This window comes from Gadus morhua, chromosome 5, assembly GCF_902167405.1.
Source record: "Gadus morhua chromosome 5, gadMor3.0, whole genome shotgun sequence".
Taxonomy (NCBI): domain Eukaryota; kingdom Metazoa; phylum Chordata; class Actinopteri; order Gadiformes; family Gadidae; genus Gadus; species Gadus morhua.
This window is the reverse complement of record NC_044052.1, coordinates 21,526,980-21,551,882: the sequence shown is the minus strand read 5'-3', so window position 1 is coordinate 21,551,882 and position 24,903 is coordinate 21,526,980. Positions and strand designations below refer to the sequence as shown.

Sequence of the window (24,903 nt, the reverse complement as noted above, 5' to 3'; positions counted from 1 at the left end):
TCACATCCCAGCTATGACTCCTCTGAGCTCCTCTCTGCTCCTCCTCCAGTCCTCCCTGTTCCTCCTCTCCTCACCTCCTCTCTTCTCTGCTCCTCTCCTCTCCCCTCTTCTCCTCCCCTCCCCTCTCCTCTCTGCTCCTCCCCTCCTCTCCTCTCTCCCCTCCCCTCTCCTCTCTGCTCCTCCCCTCCTCTCCTCTCTCCTCCTCCCCTCTCCTCTCTGCTGCTCCCCTCCTCTCCTCTCTCCCCTCCCCTCTCCTCTCTACTCCTCTCCTCTCTACTCCTCTCCTCTCTACTCCTCTCCTCTCCTCTCCTCTCCTCTCCTCTCCTCTCCTCTCTACTCCTCTCCTCTCCTCTCCTCCTCCCCTCTCCTCTCCTCCCTCTGCTCCTCCCCTCCTCTCCTCTCTCTTCCCCTCTCCTCTCCTCTCTCCCCCCTCCCCTCCTCCCCCCTGTAAAGCGCTACGATGGTAGAGCAGTTATTATGTCCTGGAGGTTTTGATACGTTGTTAAACTTTATTGCTTGGATTTGCTGAAGATCTAAAAAAAAAAAAAAAAAAAAAAAAGTTTTGTCAGGAGAGAAAGCCCCGAATGGGATGCAGCGTTTAGCTCATGGTTAAAATAAGACTTCTGCTCCTTCTTGGTTCTGCGGCGGTCAGCAGGAGAACAGTTCCACCAAAAAGAGAGTGTTAGGAGTCTGGTTCTCCTGTGAGCCAACGGCTCAAGGCCTGGTCTGGTCACAAGACCAGGACTGGCTGAGGTCCGGGATTCATGGTGGCTTGGGTTCCATAACCAGGGCCCAGGTTCTACTTAGGCCCGTTCTCAGAAGACCCTCAGGTCTAGGGTTCGGAGGTCACATGATGGTCGTGTGAGGGAGACTGCTCAGCCAATGAGGGGGTAGACTCACTCCTCGTCCGACCAACCGAGAGCTGCCTTTTAATAATTAAACATTTAGTCACTTGGCAGATGCCTTTATCCAAGGGGTGGCTGATGCCTGCAGGGTAGACACTGGGAATCAAACCCACACCCGTTTGGCTGTGGGACAAACGCCGTCACCACTAGGCTAGCCTGCCTCCCCGCCTCGTGATGTAATCCCAGCGTAGCGCACAGTAACGGCGCCGCAGAGCCGCTGGTTAAACCAACGTTTAGCGCTGGTTCCAGACTCCTAGGACTCACCGGGAGCTCCGCTGTGTTGTCCCTTACCTGTGGTGTTGTTGTTTACCTCTGTGTTGTGTCTTACCTGTGATGTTGTTGTTTACCTCTGTGTTGTCCCTTACCTGTGGTGTTGTTGTTTACCTCTGTGTTGTCCCTTACCTGTGGTGTTGTTGTTTACCTCTGTGTTGTGTCTTACCTGTGGTGTTGTTGTTTACCTCTGTGTTGTGTCTTACCTGTGGTGTTGCTGTTTACCTCTGTGTTGTTTCTTACCTGTGGTGTTGCTGTTTACCTCTGTGTTGTGTCTTACCTGTGGTGTTGTTGTTTACCTCTGTGTTGTGTCTTACCTGTGGTGTTGTTGTTTACCTCTGTGTTGTCCCTTACCTGTGGTCTTGTTGTTTACCTCTGTGTTGTGTCTTACCTGTGGTGTTGTTGTTTACCTCTGTGTTGTGTCTTACCTGTGGTGTTGCTGTTTACCTCTGTGTTGTGTCTTACCTGTGGTGTTGCTGTTTACCTCTGTGTTGTGTCTTACCTGTGGTGTTGTTGTTTACCTCTGTGTTGTGTCTTACCTGTGGTGTTGTTGTTTACCTCTGTGTTGTTCTCTTACCTGTGGTGTTGTTGTTTACCTCTGTGTTGTTCTCTTACCTGTGGTGTTTTTGTTTACCTCTGTGTTGTCTCTTATCTGTGTGCGTCTGTTGTTCAGCTGTTGTTGTGATTTGTATTCTTGTGCATGCGCCGTTGTTTATCGATCTGTTTGCCTCCTCCAGACCGTGGCCTGGTGTTGCCCAGTGTGTTGACCTGTTGTTGTTGTTGTTGTTGTTGTTGTGTAGACCCGTGTCTGTACATCCCGCGCTTCGCCCAGCTGCTGGAGTTCGGGGAGAAGAACCGGGACGTGTCGATGACGGCGCTGCGCCTCCTCCAGAGGATGAAGAGGGACTGGATGCACACGGGACGGAGGCCCTCTGGCCTCTGTGGGGCAGGTGGGTGACCTCCCCGTGACCTCCCCGTGACCTCGCCGTGACCTCGCCGTGACATCACGGTGACATCACGCCATCTCAATATCACCATGATGCCAACATGACATCGTTTTGACGAAACGTGACATCAGTGTGACATCACTGTGACGTCACTATGGCGACGCTACCATGACGATACCATGACGACACCAAGACGTGCACTCCACTGGTCGTGCACGCTCCCGATGGTGCGCGCTTCTGGTTGTGCCCGCTCCTGGACGTGCCAATCCTGGTCGTGTACGCCCCGTTCGTGCACACCCCTGGTTAGTGCACGGCCCTGGTTAGTGCATGCTCCCGGCCGTACACTCTCCCTGGTTCGTGCACGCCCCTGGTTCGTGCACGCCCCTGGTTCGTGCACGCCCCTGGTTCGTGCACGCCCCTGGTTCGTGCACGCCCCTGGTTAGTGCACGCCCCTGGTTCGTGCACGCCCCTGGTTCGTGCACGCCCCCGTCCGCTCAGTGAAACTGCGTCCGTGTTCGCGTCATCCTCCGCCGCTGGGGCTGAATAATTGATGGCCGATGCTCATGAATCATTAAAGGAGACGGGGAGAGATGTGAGGGAGGGTTGGTTAGTTAGACGCGGCGATGCCCGGGGAGAGACGGGATGTTTATCTTGAGAGTTTGGAGAACAGACGTCTCCGCTCCGCCTTTTGTTTTCAGAGTTCCGGGACGTCTCGCTGTCTCTTTTGAAACGCGCGCAAAGAGCTTGATCAGATCACAGCGAGGAGAGGAGCCCGGGCATTGAGTGAACTAGTTCAGCGCGGCGGCGGCGGCGGCTGTGGGTTTAGGAGGAGTCGGAGGCTAGGAGGAGGAGGCGGGTGGAGAAGCCTCTGGAGGGATGGTGCACTAATCACCCTTATGTAACCGCGCTCCTCCAGGGCCCCGCTGCAGCTCGTTGCGTAACAATAACAATGAGGAACACCGGTCCTCCAGTGTCCCGCGATCGCTGGTGGAACACGCGGACCGGGCGTGCCCCCCCCCCCCCCCCCCCCCTCCCCCCCCCCCTCCCCAGGCTATTGATAGGTTCGCTGCCTGTGGGAGGGGCTACTGGTTAATGGACGTCTTCCTGGGTTCGATCCCCAGAGGTCCAGTCTACCCTGAGGCATCCCCGGGCAAGATGAGCCCTCACCTCCCTCTACCTGGGGACATGTATCTAGGACTCACTCTAAGGGGCTAGGGTAAAGGCGTCTGCTAAGGGAGCACAGACCTAATGGTGCAATGATCGGGCAGGGGTTCCTAAGGCTAATCGGGTTCTGACGTTGCAACATAATGTTCTGACGTTCTTATGTTCTGACGTAATGTAATGTTATGTTCTGGCGTTGTAACGTAATGTTCTGACGTTCTTATGTTCTGACGTAATGTAATGTTCTAATGTTATGTTCTGACATTGTAACGTAATGATCTGACGTTCTTATGTTCTGACGTTGTTCCGTAATGTTCTAATGTTCTGGCGTTCTGATGCTCTGACGTTGTACAGTAATGTTCTGGCGTTCTGATGTTCTGACATTGTAACATAATGTTCTGACGTTCTTATGATCTGACGTAATGTAATGTTCTAATGTTATGTTCTGGCGTTGTGACGTAATGATCTGACGTTCTTATGTTCTGACGTTGTTCCGTAATGTTCTAATGTTCTGACGTTCTGATGCTCTGACGTTGTACAGTAATGTTCTGGCGTTCTGATGTTCTGCGTCCGCAGCTCTGCTGGTCGCCGCTCGCATGCACGATTTCCGCCGCACCATCAAGGAGATCATCGCGGTGGTGAAGGTGTGTGAGGCCACACTGAGGAAACGGTGAGCAGACCCCCCCCCCCACAACCTTCTGGGCCCACCTCCCTGGGATCCATGAACTGTTCCGTCTGGTCAATAACATTTTTTTATCTTTTCAATAAAGTTTTATTTGATGTGGTCAATAAGGTGTTCACTTTTCCGTAAAGTTTTATTATTATCAAATTATTTCTTATCGATGGTGTTTTGGTTTTGAACTTATCAGGGATGTTTTAAAACCCTTATTTTATTTTCGCAATTACAACTAACGTCTTGTATCTTGGCTGGGATTGGTCGGCAGGTTGACAGAGTTTGAGGCCACGCCCACCAGCCACCTGACGGTGGAGGAGTTCATGAAGGTGGACCTGGCCACGGAGTGTGACCCCCCCTCCTTCACCGCCGGGAAGACCAAGAACAAAATGGCAGAGGTAGGAGCTCTCACCGTGACCTCTCACCCCGTACCCTAACACAGCAGACCCTGAAACAAACACTCTCTCTCACTCACTCACTCACTCACTCACTCACTCACTCACTCACTCACTCACTCACTCACTCACTCACTCACTCACTCAGGCACTCACTCAGTCAGTCAGTCCCTCTTAGTGACTCATTAAAGCAGAAACACTTTGTTCCAAGGCCACTCCCAGGCGAGACTGAGGCGTCCAAGCACACTTACAACTATCCCACACAACGGTTATACTTCATCAAAAACTTCAGAACTTTAATGGAACACATTCGTCTAACGATGTCCTGATGCATCATGGGAAAGAACCACCGGAACGTTTCCACATGTGCCTCCTCAAACACGCATGTGGGTTCTGGTAATCAGTGAACAGCCGGCGGAGACTCCCTCTCTTCTATAGGCCCTGCCGTTGGATCTGAACGCAGAACCAAAGCGTCTTCCTGGGCTTCGGCTCCAGGGAATGCAGACTCCCTGAGAAGAGTTCTGAGCTCAGACGTTGTGACAGGAAACCGTGACATGTCTGTGACTCGCGGGGCTGTAGGGAATGCCCCCCTCCCCCCCCCCCCCCCCCCCCCCACGGTCATGTCTCATATTGAATGTCTGCTGAGTCATCAACAGACCCGGGTACTCACCGGGTGACTGTTGAAGAACCCCGCTGGGTCTGTGATATCTGACCCCGGTATCAGCCCCCCAGCCCAGCCCCCTACACACACACACACACACACACAGCACCTCGTTCCGCTGTAACCGAATCTCCTCCTCCTTGTTCTCCTCGTTCTGCCCCTGCAGCTAGAGATGGAGCTGGAGAAGAAGATGGTGGACGTGGAAGGTGAGCTGTGAAGCCCTCTCCGGTTTCGTTTGAAGTCGGCTCCGTCGAGCGAGGAGGCCTCGAGCTTTCCTCGGGCCCACGCCCTGATAAGGCGAACAAAAGACCAGACGCTTGGCAACGGTGTCCTTCCCAGAAGAGACGGAGCGCTGTCTGACCTTGGCTTGGAGTCGAGACGGCCTCTGTTATCTCTGAACCTGGGGGCTGCGGAGAGAAGCAAGGCTAACTTTTGTAGAATTTCTCGGTTCTGCGGTTTAGTTCAGCTGCAGTCGCTGAGCATTGGAGAATGTAAATGTAGAAATGTTTATCGGCTTTAAGTGAGTTGAGTGGGTGTGATGTGATTCTGTCGGCTTGCTAGCAAACCTCCCTTTCATTAGGCTTCTGGAAACAGGGGGACGTTCTTTTGAGCTGTTGTCGGCTAGAGGCATACCTGTGCATCAACACCCGTAGAAACATATAGAAACATGTTAACACCGGTAGAAACATGTCGACACCTGTTTCTACAGGTCAAGACCTGTAGTAATATGTCGACACCTGTTTCTACAGGTCAAGACCTGTTTCTACAGGTCAACACCTTTAGAAACTGGTCCACACCTGTAGAAACTGGTCCACACCTGTAGAAACTGGTCCACACCTGTAGAAACTGGTCCACACCTGTAGAAACTGGTCCACACCTACGAGTGCATCTCACCTGGCCATACCAGTCGACCCTTATGACTCCCTGTTCTAACCTGACCACTGTACCTGCTTCTGCAGGCGAGATCCAGAGCTACCACGACGAGATCGAGACGGAGCTGGAGAGCTGCAGACCCAAGCTCAAGGGCGTGTACGCTGCCTACACCGGACACGGTACGCGCGCGCACACACAAACACACACACACACACACACACACACACACACACACACACACACACACACACACACACACACACACACACACACACACACACACACACACACACACACACACACACGGGGGCGGGGGCGGTACTAACCGCGCTGCTCACCCCTGATTGGACTGAATCCACGTCCGGCCGTTGTGAGCGGCGTGTTGAGCGGCTCTCTGTGCTCCCCGTCCCCAAGACGAGTCGGACTCGGCGCCGGAGGTGATCGAAGGCGAGGAGGTGGACGAGGAGGTGGACGAGGAGCTGATGGCCGTGGCCAAGCACTTTGGGAAGGAGCTGAGCGAGCTCTCCCTGGCCGATCTGAAGAAGGGAGGAGGAGGAGGAGGAGGAGGAGGCGGTGAGGATGATGACGAGGAGGAGACGGAGGGAGCGGGGGGAGGGCGCCGAGGCCCCTCGCTGGAGTCCATCCTGGGGCCCATGCCCACCGCCGCCAGCCTGGGGCTCCAGGACTCCATCAGGACGGCCGTCGACGAGGAGAAGGAGAACGGTGAGAACCTCAGAGCGCAGAGGACCTCAGAGCGCAGAGCCTCAGGAGGAGGTCTCCTCAGAACCTCAGGAGGAGGTCTGCTCGGAACCTCAGGAGGAGGTCAGCTCAGAACCTCAGGAGGAGGTCAGCTCAGAACCTCAGGGGGAGGTCTCCTCAGAACCTCAGGAGGAGGTCTGCTCAGAACCTCAAGAGGTCTCGTCAGAACCTCAGGAGGTCTCCTCAGAGCCTCAGGAGGAGGTCTGCTCAGAACCTCAGGGGGAGGTCTCCTCAGGACCTCAGGAGGAGGTCTGCTCAGAACCTCAAGAGGTCTCCTCAGAACCTCAGGAGGTCTCCTCAGAACCTCAGGAGGTCTCCTCAGAGCCTCAGGAGGAGGTCTCCTCAGAGCCTCAGGGGGAGGTCTGCTCAGAACCTCTGGAGGAGGTCTCCTCAGAACCTCAGGAGGAGGTCTGCTCAGAACCTCAGGAGGAGGTCTCCTCAGAGCCTCAGGAGGAGGTCTCCTCAGAACCTCTGGAGGAGGTCTCCTCAGAACCTCAGGAGGAGGTCTGCTCAGAACCTCAGGAGGAGGTCTGCTCAGAACCTCAAGAGGTCTCCTCAGAACCTCAGGAGATCTCCTCAGATCCTCAGGAGGAGGTCTGCTCAGAACCTCAGGAGGAGGTCTCCTCAGAACCTCAGGGGGAGGTCTCCTCAGAACCTCAGGAGGAGGTCTCCTCAGAACCTCAGGAGGAGGTCTCCTCAGAACCTCAGGAGGAGGTCTCCTCAGAACCTCAGGAGGAGGTCTGCTCAGAACCTCAGGAGGAGGTCTCCTCAGAACCTCAGGAGGAGGTCTGCTCAGAACCTCAGGAGGAGATCTGCTCAGTTGTAAACAGAGCGTTCTTCACAGGCTGCCTGTGGTTTATGTAACGTCTCACTTTAATTAAATAGCCCTTGATCACGGCTTCAGTCTCCCAGCCCTCACCCACCGAGTGTTTGGTCACGCTCGTGTTCATCCGAGTGCACGTGCATTGTTATGTAAACCTGTGTGTGTGTGTGTGTGTGTGTGTGTGTGTGTGTGTGTGTGTGTGTGTGTGTGTGTGTGTGTGTGTGTGTGTGTGTGTGTGTGTGTGTGTGTGTGTGTGTGTGTGTGTGTGTGTGTGTGTGGGGCGGGGTTTTCTCCTCTTTGAAGTATTAAGTGACCCGCTACCTTGTCATTAAGGCCCAGTCTTTCATCTGTGGTGTGTGTGTGTGTGTGTGTGTGAGTGATGGGGCTTGTGTGTGTGCATGCTTGGATAGTTTCCATTTTGGGTGCTAGAGGAAGAAAGGCCTCTTATCGGTACCTGGAGAAATAAGACCAGGAGAGGAGGAGAGAGCGAGAGAGGAGGGAGGACAGAAAGAAAGGGAGAGAATAAGGAGGAGGGAGAGAGAAGGAGGGAGTGAACGGAGGAAGGGCAGAGTCTCAGCGAGGGAGAGCCAGAAGGAGAGGGAGAGAAGGGGGGAATACGAGGAGGCCAGGGAGGACAAGAGAGCAGATCAGTTGGTTTCATCCCGGGCGTCCTGAACGCGTTGATGGAGATGTTTGGAGAACCACCGGTCTGATGGGTAGATCCTGGAGGAGGAGAACGTGGAGATGGGATGGATGGATGGATAGATCCTGGAGGAGGAGAACGTGGAGATGGGATGGATGGATGGATAGATCCTGGAGGAGGAGAACGTGGGGCTGGGGAACGTTTGGAGGACCACAGGTCACGCAGTCACTGCCTCGCTAACTAGTCATTAAAAAGTAATGCACTAGTTCACTTATTAACACCTCTATAATAACAATCTGAATAATTCATTGTGTGTTTTTATAGGGCGCTTTTCAGCGCACCCTTTTGTCGTATTTGTGGATTATTAATATATTAAATGTTCTGGTGAATTATCCTCTCTTCCTCACCCCCTTCTCTCCCCCCCCCCCCCCCCTCCATCCCCCTCTCTCTCCTCCATTAGTGCAGTCATTGATTGCTGCTCACTGTTTTTAACGGAGCTCTTAGTCCAATCAATGATGCCCCGCCGCCCACCGTCACCTCAATGCAACACCTACACACACGCGCACGCTCTCACACACGCGTGTACACACACCTACACACACACGCACGCTCTCACACACGCGTACGCACACATCCACGCTCTCCCACGTACACAACTACACACGCTTGCGCTGTCAAACTCGCTGACATTCGCAGACACACACTAACGGATGCGCAGGCACGCACACACACGCATGTGCCCTCGAACACAGACACACACGCACGCACACGTACATAGACACACACACACACACACTGTTGAACTGACACTCCTACAAAAACACGCTGGGCTGTGTTTTTCCGTCGCCTAGCTATTTAATGAATGACCAAACGCTATCGACCGTCATGAGTACACAGCCCGCGAGCAAGGCAGTGTCTATAGCTCCGTCACGTCCTCCGTACCGCGATGTTCCCCGCCGGTCGCTGCCTCTTGTTGTTTTCCGTCACCGTGGCAACGGAGGAAATCGATGGGTCCCTTCTCGCGGAGGCAGGACGGGGGTTAAACAGAGGAAGTACTAACAACTACCTATATTGCTGCTAATATCAACAGACGTGATATTATCAATGATTAATATTAATGTGTTGTGATGTTACTCTACTGTCACCGTCCGTCTGTCCGTCTGGGGAGCGACCGAACCGTGGTTAACGAAGAACAGGTGTGTGTTTGGTTAGTGGATCTGACAGCTCCGTCATACTGTATATATACCAGCATCTGGAGGGACTAGGGTTTGGCCACGCCCCCCTGCCTTGTTATTCATAGCCCTTTGTGGTGAGCCACGCCCCCTGGGGAGAAGTACATTTATTTTGACTGACAGATGGCAGAGTGAGCTAGACAGGGGAGCTATCCAACAGAAAAACAGATGGGGTGATTGACGGAGAGCACAAGTGGCATGAGCCGTGCTCCCGACAGTATGGTTATGGTTTAAGATTTAGTTGCTTTATTTTCCGGTAGTGAGTAAAGAAGGTGTGTGTGTGTGTGGGGGGGTGGGGGGGAACCCAGAAAAGGAGATGAATCTCTATTACTAAAATGTCCTCTTCCCACCAAACAACTGACGTAGCTTTTAGCAATCCCTTAGCCCAGCCCCTGAGAGCACTTGCGTGCTTCTCATTATATAAACCCACTTGAACCTCCCTCCCCCTCTTTAATTATGCGGAGGGTCAAATTAAAACACTGCGTTTGAACGTATGAATTAAACAAAAATCCCACATTTGAATTCCCTGAATTAATATTGGAGCCTTGCTCATTACAAGGCTTGGCATTCATTGGCTGCTTAGGCTACGCTATGCTACGCTAGGCTAGGCCCAATGCTAATGAGGTCCTTGGCGGTTGGGTTCCGTGCGTCAGACACGGAACGCTGATTCATTGCCGTGGCGACGGCGACGGTTGGCTGGACATTCCAGGGGCAGTTGGGCAGAACATTCCGGACACTAGGAGACTCAACACACACAGTTCCACATTTCTAAACCGATAGAGTCAAACAAGAAACGGCCCTGATTCCCGAACAAAAAAACAAGGGGACTTGTTGTGGATCAGCAATGTACATTAGCGGACGTAATATTGATTTTATGACAAGAATGAGATTGAGCTCACCGCCAAGCTCTCCTCTCCACCCGCATTCTAGGGATTCCAGGGCAGCCATCTTGGCTCCAGTGGGGTTTAAACGCGGTGACGGTATTAATGTGAACATCAGGCTGGGATAAGCCTCTTAGAGAGGGATCCGGACCATTCGGAGAAGGAGCAGCCAACCGGTCTCCCCTTTTAGTTGGATTTTGAAACGAGCGGGTTTTGAGAAATATAGGAAAAAAAAAAAAAGGAGAAAAAGAAAGAAAAGTCCTAACTAGGCCAGATAAGAGACGGTCTCTCGCTCTGTGATGATAATAATATTCAGCTCTGAGCTAATTAGTTTGACTGTGGAGACGCGAGACGTATTTAACATACACCACACAGCGGGGAGTATATCCCATCGCTCTGGGACACACACACACACACACACACACACACACACACACACACACACACACACACACGGCCTGCACACACGGCCTGCACGTAGGCGTTGGAGGCCGTGCTTACCAGGGATAGGTCAGTAATGTGTGTGTGAATGTGGGGTATGGTTGGTGTGTGCATGTCTAAATGGATTTTTGGCTGGTGTAAGCTATGTGTGTGGCTGGTAAGTGTGTGTATGTGAATGTCTGTATGGGGTGTGTGGTGTATGAAGGGTGGACTGAGCATGTGTGTGTGAATGTATTGGGTATGGGCAGCAGGTGTGTGTGTGTGTATGTATTTGGGTGACCCTTCTGTTTGGTTGGTGGATGCAGCAGGCGTGTGTGTGTGTAGGAGGAATCTCTGGCAAGCTTTCTCCAGGGTCACAAGGTCGGACACACACACACACACACACACACACACACACACACACACACACACACACACACACACACACACACACACACACACACACACACACACACACACACACACACACACACACACACACACACACACACACACACGTATCCCCCTGCAGTGGTAGAACGTCCCTGCTTGCCCAGGCGGTCCGGGGCATCTCCAGGTGGTCCACCGCCCAGCAGACCTCAGATCAGTGTGTGTATGAAGCACTCGCTGCTGGTAGAGGGGTCTCTCTGGCTCTAACTCAAGCATCACAGCACTACCAGAGCTCTGCTGCCCCCCCCTCTGATCTGTGGCTCGTAAAGGGTGGACTACACTGCACACACTCACACACAGAGGGAGAGAGAGACACACACACAGGGAGAGAGAGAGACGCACACACACACACACAGACACTGAAAGAGAGACACACACACAGACACTGAGAGAGACACACACAGAGACACACACACACACACACAGAGGGAGAGAGACACAGACATTGAGAGAGACGCACACAGACACTGAGAGAGACACACACAGACACTGAGAGAGAGACACACACACAGAGAGAGAGACACACACAGACACAGGGAGAGAGACACACACACAGACACTGAGAGAGACACACACACAGACACTGAGAGAGACACACACACAGACACAGGGAGAGAGACACACACAGACACAGAGAGAGACGCATGCACTGCACACAGAGACACACAGACACGCACACAGACCCACACGCACACACAAAAAAAGACACACACAAAAGGACACGCACAGAGACACACGCACAGAGACAGAGACACACACACACACACACACGGGAATCCCCTCACCTGGAAGTTCAAAGCAGGTCCCCCAGACCCCGGGCGGTCCAGGTGAGGGGGGGGGGGGGGGGATCAGGTAGGACTACAGAGTAGGGTCACGGGGAAATCCCCGGCACACACACACAAAAGCACGCACACGCAGGGCTTTGAAGCGCGGTGAGGCGGTGTCACGAAGACCGCGTGTCACGCACACCCCCCCCCTTCATGTGGTATGAGGACATCAGGCAGAAAGAGCTTAATTGCAATTCTCTACTTCGTTCCCTCATTCCCCCTCCTTCCCTCCGTCTTGGGAAGCCCCACATGAGTGAACCCGTGGATTACTGAGATCAGTGAATTCATTCTCTTTATTCTACCTCTCTCTACCTCCGTCGGCCTCTCTCTCCTTCCCTCTTTATTCTGCCTCTCTTTATTCTACCTCTCTACCTCCGTCAGCCTCTCTCTCTGCTTCTCTCTTTATTCTGCCACTTTCTACCTCCTCCTGCTTCTACCTCTCTCTACCTCCGTTGGCCTCTCTCTTTATTCTACCTCCTTCTGCTTCTACCTCTCTCTACCTCCGTCGGCCTCTCTCTCTCCTTCTCTCTTTATTCTGCCACTTTCTACCTCCTCCTGCTTCTACCTCTCTCTACCTCCGTCGTCCTCTCTCTCTCCTTCTCTCTTTATTCTGCCACTTTCTACCTCCTGCTTCTACCTCTCTCTACCTCCGTCGGCCTCTCTCTCTCCTTCTTTCTTTATTCTGCCACTTTGTACCTCCTGCTTCTACCTCTCTCTACCTCCGTCGTCCTCTCTCTCTCCTTCTCTCTTTATTCTGCCACTTTCTACCTCCTGCTTCTACCTCTCTCTACCTACGTCGGCCTCTCTCTCCTTCTTTCTTTATTCTGCCACTTTCTACCTCCTCCTGCTTCTACCTCCGTCGGCCTCTCTCTCTCCTTCTCTCTTTATTCTGCCACATTCTACCTCCTTCTGCTCGTACCTCTGTCTACCTCTGGCTGTGTACTAATCTGTTAATGGGAGCCTCTCTCCTTCATAATCTGAAACCTCCCATTATTACATATTTCTTGTTTTTTCCTTTCCAGAGAAAGGTGTGTGTGTGTGTGTGTGTGTGTGTGTGTGTGTGTGTGTGTGTGTGTGTGTGTGTGTGTGTGTGTGTGTGTGTGTGTGTGTGTGTGTGTGTGTGTGTGTGTGTGTGTGTGTGTGTTTATAGTTGCTGTAGTTTGTCTGCTGACTGGTGGAGCGTCTCATTACGTGTGGGGGTGCAGGGGTGATTCTGGGGTCAGCCTGTTGGAGGATGGGAGGAGGGGGGGGGGGGTGGGGGGGGAGGAGCTACCTGCCTGCATCTCCATAGCAATGAGGCGCAATAACCCTCCCTCCCTCCCTCCCTCCCTCCCCTCTCCTCTCTGTGTGGGAGAGTGGGGGAGACTGCAGCAGGGAAAGTGAGTGAGCGTTGTCTGACCAAAGTCCCTCATCCCACCAGATTTATTTGAAAGGTTCAAATGTTTTATGTCTAAAGGCATCCCCTCGTCAGTAGCAGCAGCCAGGCTAGCATACTAAAGCTATTAGCGCTGGATTTCCTCTGGCTGTACAACAGGAAGTGGGGCGGTTTCCCTCCGCTGGTAGCACAGGAAGCGCGCTCGTTTAAGGTCGTGCTCGGGAACTATTTATAAACCACAGAGCTCCTGGAGGAGCCGGCCAGGGTGGAGGTACGCCCTGGCCGTCTCAGAGGACAGAGAACAGAGCGGGGGGGGGGGGGGGACCCAAAGAGCTCTCCCCTCCTGACTCCTGAACTGGTAGCCTCCTCACACTCCTGGAGGGCCGTTCCCACATCACCCCGCTCTGTTCGGTCTGTCGCGTTCAGGCTGGGGTTATGGCGCCCTCACCACTAGGCTTTGCATCTATCCTTCCTCCTCCCACTCCTCCTCCTCCTCCTCCTCCTCCTCCTGAAGCTAGTGTATGCACCTCTGGTCCCGGCCTCCTCTCTGTCCCATTAGAGATAATCGGTTCCTGTTGTTCCCAGACGGAGGCGTTTGTTCACCTGAGCTTCCCATCACTCCCTCCATCTCCCTCCTTTCTCTCACACAAAGGCAACACTTTGTGGTCTCTGTTCCTTAGACCTGTGACCGGCAGCAAAAAACACTCAAATTGTCGTTTTCAGTTCGGCAGTGAGGCAAAATATAAAAGCCAGTCCCATTTTAGCCAGCGTTAGGTGAATTGAATTGTGTGTGTGTGTGTGTGTGTGTGTGTGTGTGTGTGTGTGTGTGTGTGTGTGTGTGTGTGTGTGTGTGTGTGTGTGTGTGTGTGTGTGTGTGTGTGTGTGTGTGTGTGTGTGTGTGGGCGGCTTAATGGGAGCTAATCCTATTAGCGTATTATCGGAAGTCATTTTATTTACTGATTAATCCGTCTCTAAAGTGGTACAGGAAGTGTGGTAAGAGAGGGGGGGGGGGGGGGCTTTCACCATTGCCGTTTGTAAACCTGTTATTCACAGAACCTCACTGGACGCTTTAGAGACGATGTCCGTCTGTTGGCAGGTTTTGTTTCTCCATTTGTCCGAAGCTATCCAGTTCATTAAGGATTGATTGATTGATTTCAATTCTTTATTGACATATGTACAAAGGTATGCATACAAATGTACATCAGGTCAAAAGGATAACACAAAAAAAAAGACCATAGCCTTATTTCCATTGTGGTCCCTAAAGGAGCAGAGAGGACGGCACAACTCACCAGTCAAACTCGCATGGAGACGACACATCCTGTGTGTTCTGTCAGTGATTTGGCCTTCATACTTAATTCCACTGTCCTATGACTCTGCTGCTGTGGCACCTGTCATTCCCATCTGGGATCTATACAATTTGATCTGGTGTGCATCAGGGTTTGGACCCAGAATCTTCCGATTGGAAGTGCAACACCTGGATTATTCTTCCCCTGCCTAACCCTCAAATACACATCGTTTCAGCGCGCAAGGCAAAATGGCCGCCCTACTTCAAGATGGCGGCACCTAGCGGCACCTAGCGCTTTGTGTTCTGCGTGTTCCTGACGTTCCTCTGCCTTCCCTGACAGACGCCGGAGAAAGCGGGGAGCTGGACCTGAGCGGGATCGACGACGGCGAGATTGAACGGGTAAGAAGCGGTCACGCCTCACCCTTTTTCTCCCCCCCCGCCTCACCCCCCCCCACGCCCGGGAGCTACAGCGTTGCGCGACTGGGTTTATAATTAGCATCAAACGCACGAATAGCGATCCCAACCGCTTTATTTCACCGGCGTTCCATATGGAGGTCTGAAGGAAATAAAACGGTTGGATCGTTATTTGTTAATTATGCCGGGGGCATTCGCTGTCATCCACCGAGACTCGCAGGGAATTACTCTGAGCTGCATGTCATTAAGGAGCAGGTAGGTAGGGAGGGCTCTCACCCCTACAGCCTTTCAGCGGGGAGGCGGTCCACCATTGTGCAGGAATGGTTATGAGGTTAGATTGTTTCTTAGTAATATCCCACACAGGAAATTCAGGCGTCACAGCAGGAAGTACAGCACAAAAGATAATTAGAGGGAAACAAATCACTGCACACAATAGAATGAGAAACTAGTACATAAGTCTGAACCTTGGTGCCGGTTGAGGGGAACTTAAGCTACATTATTGACAGTACTGGGGTTGGGCAGGTGAGTGGGTGAACACAACGCATTGAAGGTCTCACGGATTCACACTGAAGGAATGACTAACCGGGGTTGGGGGGGGTTGATGGCTTTAGAGTAAACCCCCAGTTGGACCTCTCTTCTACTAATCCTCTATCCCTTTCTCTCGCTCTCTGTCTCTCCCTCTCTCACTCTCTCTCTCGCTCTGCCTAATTCTCAGTCTTTATCTCTCTCGCTCTCTCCACTCCCTCCCCTTGCCCTCTCTGCCCCTTATTTCCTCGGTTATCGTCCCTCTCCCTCCCCCCCCCCTGTCCCCGTCGCCCCGCTCTCCCCCATTCAGCCAGTGTTGAGAGCTTTCCTACTAAGTCTGTCGAGAGTCCTGACCCGGGGAGACCCCCGTGCCCAGCCCGCCAGTCAAACTGCTCCTGGTGTTCAGAGCACAATGGAGCCAGAGACCCCTAGCGCCCTGTCTGTGTGGGGGGCTCAACGCCCCGGTCCTTATGGGGGTCTGATGACGTCATGTCTGGTCCCCGGTGCGTCCCCACGTACCGGAAAGGACTGCTCTGGGCGGTTGGTGGCGTCTCCGAACGAGGCGTGATGGACCGAGCTGACGCTGAACAAGCGCTTGTGTTCCCCAAGCGGAGAATCAATTTACGTTTACATTCAAGAGATTTTGCTGCCGCTTTTATCCAAAGCGGCTTGCAACCCCTTCATTTCCCACACCGACGGCGGTGTCGACCTCGCAGGGCGACAGCCGGCTCTTCAGGAGCAGTCGAGGTGAGGGCGTCTCGTTCAGGGACGCATCAACACTCAGCTAGGAGTAGCCGGGGATCGAACTAGCGTCCAGCCGACCCGCTCCACCTCCTGAGCTACTGACGACTCGTACTGCAGACGCTGCCCAGAGCCGCTCTGTAGCTAAAGGAGCTCGAAGGACATCGAGCTCTATGAGGCCTACAGCTACACTGTGGACAGTGCGGACTTTGGGGATCAAACCCGGAACCCTTGGTGGGGTCGGGAGTCAGACTAACCACGGGAGTCAGCCTAACCACTAGCCTATCATGTCCAGACTAACCCCCTGCCCGTACAGGTAGAGTCCACCGTCGCTGCTACATGCCGAGTGGTTAACCGACAGCGTATAACGACGTGCGTCGAGGTGAATGTGCCGCTGTGATCGCTCGGTGATCCTCCGTGTTAATGCCTTCCCCCTCCGTGTGGCTCCAGTATCTCCTCGACGACAATGAAATCAAGATCAAGACGGCTGTGTGGATGGCCGAGAACTCGGACTACCTGAAGGAACAGAAAGGTACGCTAGCCTCCGCCCGCTAGTGGCTGTTAGCGTTCCGGCCTCCACTGCTAGCTGCCGATGCATGCTAGCATACACCACTAGTTGCTGTTGGCATGCTAGCATCCACCGCCAGCTGCTGTTGGCATGCTAGCATCCACCGCTAGCTGCTGTTAGCATGCTAGCATCCACCGCCAGCTGCTGTTGGCATGCTAGCATCCACCGCCAGCTGCCGTTGGCATGCTAGCATCCACCGCTAGCTGCTGTTGGCATGCTAGCATCCACCACTAGCTGCTGTTCGCTTGCCAGCTTTCAGCACCACTTTAACTCATTTTATTTATCAACGAGATAGAATAGTGCGAGAGGGCTTTTTACTTATGGAGATTTGTCTGTTGTCTGCTATACTGCATTGTGTTCGTGTAATCAAATGAATCTGATAGTGATGTTGATTTGATTTACATTCTATACGCCTATACAGTGTTTTGATACTTCTATTTCACAGTTCATCTAGTTTGTCAAATTGATCTGCTCGGTGAAAAACAAATACAGGAAATATATGAAGTCAAACAACCTCAGATCAAAATGAAATCCAATGGCTGCTGTGGTTGTTCTAGAGCTGTGTAGAACGTAGAATACCTTAGAACGTGGAATTTGGCGATTTAGAGCTGAAGATGGGAAGAGATTTCCTGGGAAAGTGTTTGGCAGGAGTCCTGTGCCCGTTTATTTACCCGGGACCACCTAGATATGAAGAGGCTTTCAATGCTCCTGCTCACTTCCTGTTTCCTGTCCCAGAGAAGGAAGCCAAGATCGCCTTGGAGAAGGAGCTGGGCATCTACAAGGAGAAGAAGGTAAGGGAAGTGACTCCTCACACACACACACGCACAACTATAACCAAATATATACGATATATAATGTATACAGATGATGCCAAACCGAAGGGTAAGGGAAGTGACCCATCACACAACTATAACAAATATATAATATAGATAATATAATGTATATAATATATACAGATGATGCCAAACAGAAGCGGGTAAGGGAAGTGACCTTAACCAAATATATTCAAACATAGACAATATACCAAATATGTAATGTTTTCAAAACATGCCAAACTGAAGAGGGTAAAGGAATTAATTATCACATAATTATACCAAATATAGATAAAACGTACCAGCTGCATCAAATATGCCACATTTTTCAATAAACCAAATATACCTTTACAACGTGCGGTTAAATTACAAAACGTTATTTCCCTGAGATGCATCATATCGTAATATAGTTTGAAGAATGTATGAACAGCCACAGTATGAAGAGAGGGACAGACAGACACAGACAGACGTGTGAGGCAGCAGATGGACACGACGGTGGCGGTTCAGACAGATGCTGGGACCTGATGTCAACATCCAGCAGCATCACCGGAGAGGCGACCAGGGCCCCGGCTTCACGCGCTCCGCCGGGGCCTTGGCACCCGTACACAAACGTTTACTCAGCGCGGGCATCTGTCGCGCGGCAGCGCTAACCGGGAGGATTAGCGCCCCGCTAAAACGTCTAGCTAGCACGAGCTAGCGCCGGTGCCAGCGTTACCGCGGCAACCCGACGCTAAGCCTGTCGGCCTGACCAAGCAAAATGAGGGGTTCTTTAAATAACCAATCACAGAGCTTTAATTGCCGGGGCTTCAGGTGGACGGTAACAGCCGGTCTTGGGGGGTTTGGATTAAAGACCGAGTTGTTTACTTATCTGAACCCCTCGGGGTCCTTTTGTTTCGCTGGCCAACCCTGGCATGGTAAAGGATGGTTTATCGTTGGCTATGAACAACGTTTATTAGTCGGGTAGTTTGGTTCATTTAACAAGGTACTGCCCGTTAAAGGAACCCAATGCTCTGAGAAGAGGCAGCTCTGATTGGTGGGATTTATAATTGGGTTAGAAGTTTGTGAAGGCTTTGTACTGGGGCTGCTCCATTATGTTGGTCAATATTGAAATCATGATTATTCAAACGATTATTTTTGAGTTTGAAAACATGATGCATTTATTCAGTATTTCTCTCAAAAAAACACTTTCTAACTAATTTCCCCTTCAAAAATACAAAAAGAAATGTTCAAATCGAAAATAATGTACAAATATGTATCCAGCTGTTCTTTTTTTAATGAATTTGCATTGCATTGAATGATTAATATATAAAAAAAAAACGTTTCAACTCGATTTCATTAGTTTGGAGATCATGAACAATTTTGATCATGATCAAAATTGTATTAATTGCACTGCCCTACTTTCCACGTTCGAATACGTCTGCGATTCTGATGGTTGATCTATTTATTATCATAATTCATAGTGTTGCGTCGTTTCCCTGGTTCAAGCACTTTTTACCCTCAACTTCCTGTGTGCGGCGTTGTCACTTCCTGTAGACGCGGGCGTCGGGGAAGAAGCGGGGGCCGATCCGGGCGCGCACGGCGGACGAGGCCATCGAGAAGATGCTGGAGCGCAAGAAGATCTCGTCCAAGATCAACTACGACGTCCTGAAGGACCTCAACGTCCGGCCGCCCGCCAGCCCCGCCCACTCGGCCACGCCCCCCCGCAGCGCCACGCCCACCAGGGGGTTCGCCGGGCGCAACGCCGTCCGCAGCCACGCCCCCGCCCCGCTGAGCCTGGGCACGCCGCTGAGCTCCCTGGGAAAAAGGTAGGCGGTCCCTCGGCAGCGTCATAGCCCCCATGGGGTTAGGGCGGGAGGGGGGGCAGTATCCTAGCCCCCATGGGGTATGGGCGGGAGGGGGGGCAGTATCCTAGCTCCCTGGGGGGGCTGGGTGAGTGTGGGAGGGGGGCGGTATCCTAGCTCCCCGGTGGTTCCCCCCCCCCCCCCCCCACAGAGAAATGGGTGAGGGTGGGAGGGGGCCAGCATCCTGACGCCCTCCACCTGGGGTCCTCCCCTACGGGGCCTGGGTGAGGGTGAGGGTGGGAGGGAGGTAGTATCTTGCCCCTCCCTCCCCAAGAGGTTCCCCGGGGGGAGGCGGACTCCTGAGGGCGGGCTGTGTGTTTGCGTTGAGACGCCACGTTCCGAGGTACCGGTAGATTGTATATTGCGTTCTGTTAGTGGGAGGGCGAGGGGAGACGCAAAAAAAAAAAAATGCAAACGTCGGATCGGCCTTGGGACAAAGTCACTGGATCAAGAAAGCACACATGAATATGCATTGATGTGGAATATATATTGATCTCTATTGATGACCGGCAGTCTCTGTCTTACCATGGGCGAGTCTTTGAGAAGCACTTCAGTGTGTGTGTGTGTGTGTGTCGAAGAAGCTCTCTCTTCGCACAACGCTCGACACACAAACCCTCGTTTAATAATGTCCCTCCACGCCCGGGATAATCTGAAGGGTAAACACACACACACACACACACACACACACACACACACACACACACACACACACACACACACACACACACACACACACACACACACACACACACACCGATTTATACTCTGTATAATACTACATCCTCTGTATAATAAAGACTGTATATAATGGACTGCTGTATATAATACATACTTTATGATAAAGAATGTATATAGAAGTACTCTTTATAATAAAGACTGTACATGGAAGTACTCTTTATATTACAGACACTATATAGTACAGAGTGTATATAATAAGTCCTCTCTATAATACAGAGTGTATATAATAAGTCCTCTCTATAACCAGCCTCTGTGAGACTGCCGGCTGCGCAGACAGAAGGATCATCTCCTGCTCAGATGAGCGCTCTGCCGGGTGGTTGTAGGGGCTTCTGAGCCCGGTGTATTCTACTCTATTTATATCTACTTTATCTACTTTTTGTCGTTTTCCACTTTTCCCCTCGCTGGTGTAAATTGGTTTCTAGAACCGAGGATTTAAACCCTTCTGAGTCATATTAGGGCTCGGCTCGCTCGCTCCGTCTCTCGCTCGCACGCACGCACGCTCTCTCTCCCTCTCAGAACTCCAGCTTCCTGTTTCCCTGCACTCAGCAGCGCCATAGCTGCCCCCTCACCCATTCATTCATACCAAACACCCATTTATTCACACGTACACACACGCACACACACTCATTCAATCATTCATGGACCCATTCAAACCTATTCAGACAGAACCAAATTCATTCATCAAACACAAATCCGTTCACTTCACCACACACACACTCACTCATGCATTCATTTAAAAACACATGCGTTCGTTCATTCAAACACAGACACACACACACATACATTCATTCCTTCATTCATTCAAAAGCACATTTATTCATTCTTTCTCTCATTCAGTCGAACAAACACCCATGTCCCCACTCATTCAATACATAATTGACCCACAATGCAATGGCCCGGTCTGGTTTGTAGCGAGCTCTCTCCATGGGGTCTGCTCTAGATCGCTGGTGCAGGATGTTGCTCTATTCGAGTGTCTGTTCACATTTCTGAGTGTGGGGACAGACCAGTGCCTCTCCACCTGATACCAGGTGTTCCATCCAACGATCCTCCATCTGTCGACGTCCCTTCAAGGACGAACCAGATAGCCGCTCCCAGGCCGTCTGGGTCAGAGCCAGGGGCAAACAAACAGCTTATCAAGGGTCCACGACCGGGTGCATGTACCGCCCTGATGAGGTGTGGGGGGGTCCCGCCCCACCACGAACACACACCGTCTCCCCATGTGTGCTGGATTGAGGTCTGGGTGGGGTCGCAACGGGACTCTGGGGGGGGGACGTCGGGGGGACGTCCCTCGCTCGGACCGCTGAGCGCTCCCCGGGCGAGGGGCTCGGGGGGTGCGTCGTCGGGTTAGTGGGGCGCCGCTGAGTGAGCACTTCCTGTGCCCCAGAACGGGTCCACTCCGGGGTTCAGCGAACCGGGTTGCGGCGCGGTGAAGCTCCATTCACGCGGGCTGCTTGCATGATTGATGCTCAGCGTTGTTGTGAATCATTCATAGAAACCTTTTCCTGAATGGAGGAGGCGTGTGGGGGGACGGGGGGGGCCCAGGTGGGGTTCAGGGGGGTGAGAAAGGTTCCTGAGAGGGTAGAAGTTGTCCGCGGTAAACACAACAACTTTGCACTCAGCCGCGGCGGGTTGTGTCGACAAAGCAGGACTCGTGCTAACCTTTTAGCGGAGGAAGCTTTTGAATTGTTTATAGGGCCCGCCCTCGTCCGACCCCTGGATGCAGACAGAGGGGCCTGTATGTCCTGTCAACAGGCCGGCTCTCGCAGCGGGGGGTGAGACAGGCAGGTCACACACAGAGGGCTCTGTGTGTGTGTGTGTGTGTGTGTACAGACAGTGGCCCGCCACACATGTTGTTTTGTTGATTCTCTGTTTTGTTGTTGTTGGGGTTTATATTGAGTGAGGTTTTGAAGATTGTAGGGGTGTGTGTGTGTGTGTGTGTGTGTGTGTGTGTGTGTGTGTGTGTGTGTGTGTGTGTGTGTGTGTGTGTGTGTGTGTGTGTGTGTGTGTGTGTGTGTGTGTGTGTTCTGGGTTTGGCTTTATATACCGTGGATTGGTGTTCTCAAGATGGCCGTTTGGAGTTTGATGTTATAAAAATGTTAGTTTGGAGTTTGGTTTTATAACGATTGTTGTTTGGTGTTATAAAGATGGCAGTATGGTGCCTGGTGTAATAAAGATGCTAGTTTAGTGTTATAAAGATGGTAGTTTGGTGTTATAACTACAGTACTGTAGTGTTGGGTGTTAGTTTTACAGGCCATGGTTTTGGTGTCGTACAGATGGTAGTTAAGTGTTATATGAGTTGTGTAGTTGAAATAGAACGATAGTTGTGTGTGTGTGTTCTGTTGGGACCTCACAGGGGCCACACTGCAGCATTGTACCGGTAACTACGGTAACCACAGGGGCCTCCCCACCCCCACTCAACACCCCTCGCTCTGCTAACATACATCAGCTCCCCTCTCTCCCTCCCTCCCTCCCTCCCTCCCTCCCTCCACCCTACCCTCTCTACTGGGGATGGTAAAGCACTCTTCTACAAATAGACCTAATAATTGCCCTCCAGTGTCTCTCTAGCTCTTCTCTTTGTCTGTATGACTGTATGTATGTCTCTCTCGCACTCTCTCTCTCTCTTTCTTTCTCCCTCTCTCTCTCTCTCTCTCTCTCTCTCTGCCTCTCTCTCTCTGCCTCTCTCTCTCTCTCTCTCTCTGCCTCTCTCTCTCTGCCTCTCTCTCTCTCTGCCTCTCTCTTTTTCTGTCTCTCTCTTTCTTTCTGCCTCTCTCTCTCTTTCTGTCCCTCTCTTTCTTTCTGCTACTCTCTCTCTTTTATCTCTCGCTCTCGCTCGCTCGCTTTATCTCGCTCGCTTTCCCGTCTCTCCGTCTTTCTCCCCCCCCCACAAGTCACAATTCTTTTTAATGTTTTACCCAAGCTTTTTAATTAATCCAGAGAGAAGATCATTCCTGCCTTTCGCTGAGGGGGGAGGGAGAGAAATGGAGGGATGGAGGATGGGAGAGAGAGAGAGGGAGGGAGAGAGAGAGAGAGAGAGAGAGAGAGAGGGAGGGAGAGAGGTGGAGAGAGAGAGAGAGGGAGGGAGGGAGGGAGAGAGGTGGAGGGAGAGACCGATATTTAATTAACCTTCTCTCCAACCAGAAAGTGTGAGAAAGTTAGAGAGAGACGGAGGGAGACGGTTAGAACGACGGTGGATGGAGTGTGAGAAAGACAAACAAGAGGACGGGTGAGAAAGGGAGTCGAGGGAGATAGGGTGAGGGATCTCTGTCTGTGTCCAGGTGAGCCGACACCACGCCAGAACAAGACAAACTCTGCAGTCTGCACAACTGTGTGTGATCATAGTGTCTGCTACAGGTTAATTACTCTTATGGGCGAAGCCAAGGAGGAACCCCCCCTTCCCTCTCCGTCTGCTCAGCACACGCACACACAGACACACACAAACACACACGCACACACACACTGCCTACACGTGCCTACAGCCGTAGCCACAGTCACATGAGAACACATATGGTGAGACGGACAGCATGCCACACAGCCTGGTTGTGTAAATCCAGAAGGATGCTATGGCTTCATGTGTTATCTCGCTGGCTCTTAAAGGGCCAGGCTGTGGCTAACTGTCTCCATCTGCTTAGCGGCTTAGGATCACAGCGCTAAACTGATTAGCTAGCAGGCGCTAAGCTAGGATAGAGAACTAGAGAGCCGGAGAGAGGGCTGGAGAGGGCGAGAGTGTGAGTGTGTGTCTGTGAGTGTGTGTGTGTGTCCTCTATGGTTCTCTGTATGTTAATGTGGGGGAGGGGAGATGGTAGGAACACCAACAGAGAGTGTGTGAGTGATACAGAGAGGGAGATACAGAGAGAGAGACAGTGATACAGAGAGGGAGATACAGAGAGAGACAGTGATACAGAGAGGGAGATACAGAGAGAGAGACAGTGATACAGAGAGGGAGATACAGAGAGAGACAGTGATACAGAGAGGGAGATACAGAGAGAGACAGTGATACAGAGAGGGAGATACAGAGAGAGACAGTGATACAGAGAGGGAGATACAGAGAGAGACAGTGATGCAGAGAGGGAGATACAGAGAGAGAGACAGTGATACAGAGAGGGAGATACAGAGAGAGAGACAGTGATACAGAAAGGGATATACAGAGAGAGACAGTGATACAGAGAGGGAGATACAGAGAGAGAGTCAGTGATACAGAGAGACAGTGATGCAGAGAGAGAGAGACAGTGTTACAGAGAGAGTCAGTGATACAGAGAGATAATGATGCAGAGAGAGAGAGAGAGAGAGAGAGAGAGACAGAGTCAGTGATGCAGAGAGTCAGTGATACAGAGAGACAGTGATGCAGAGAGATAATGAGAGAGAGACAGAGAGACGGAGGGAGAGAGAGGGGGAGAGGGAGACAGAGACAGTGAGAGTGAGACAGTGATACACAGAGAGAGACAGTGATACACAGAGAGAGATTGATACAGGCAGAGAGTGATGCAGAGAGAGAGAGAGGGATAGACATTGATACAGAGAGAGTAGTCACCGTGTGTCCTTGGTTGCCCTCAGACGGAGGTCGTGGATGTTAACTGATTGGTTGAGAGTGAGGAGAGTGAGTTGTCTGATTAGGGGACAGTAATGGTGGAAAGATTGGAGGGGGATGAGCAGAGACAGACTTATTTAACGTCTGTGATTGAACGTC

General features: G+C 52.0%; 1 protein-coding gene across 3 annotated transcripts in view; it reads left to right on the top strand.

The window, feature by feature from the left end:
• The window catches only part of brf1a (BRF1 general transcription factor IIIB subunit a), a 58,690-nt gene that overhangs the window by 20,291 nt on the left and 13,496 nt on the right, over positions 1–24,903 (top strand). For 2 of the 3 annotated variants that reach the window (XM_030356496.1, XM_030356495.1), the window contains exons 7-16: positions 1,976–2,125; positions 3,860–3,953; positions 4,228–4,354; positions 5,179–5,218; positions 5,972–6,064; positions 6,300–6,608; positions 14,921–14,979; positions 16,711–16,792; positions 17,564–17,619; positions 19,174–19,445. In XM_030356496.1, coding sequence (XP_030212356.1) covers positions 1,976–2,125; positions 3,860–3,953; positions 4,228–4,354; positions 5,179–5,218; positions 5,972–6,064; positions 6,300–6,608; positions 14,921–14,979; positions 16,711–16,792; positions 17,564–17,619; positions 19,174–19,445 — 1,282 coding nt within the window. Of the gene's footprint in view, positions 1–1,975; positions 2,126–3,859; positions 3,954–4,227; positions 4,355–5,178; positions 5,219–5,971; positions 6,065–6,299; positions 6,609–14,920; positions 14,980–16,710; positions 16,793–17,563; positions 17,620–19,173; positions 19,450–24,903 lie in introns of those variants that run through there. The other variant, XM_030356497.1, reaches the window with a different exon arrangement.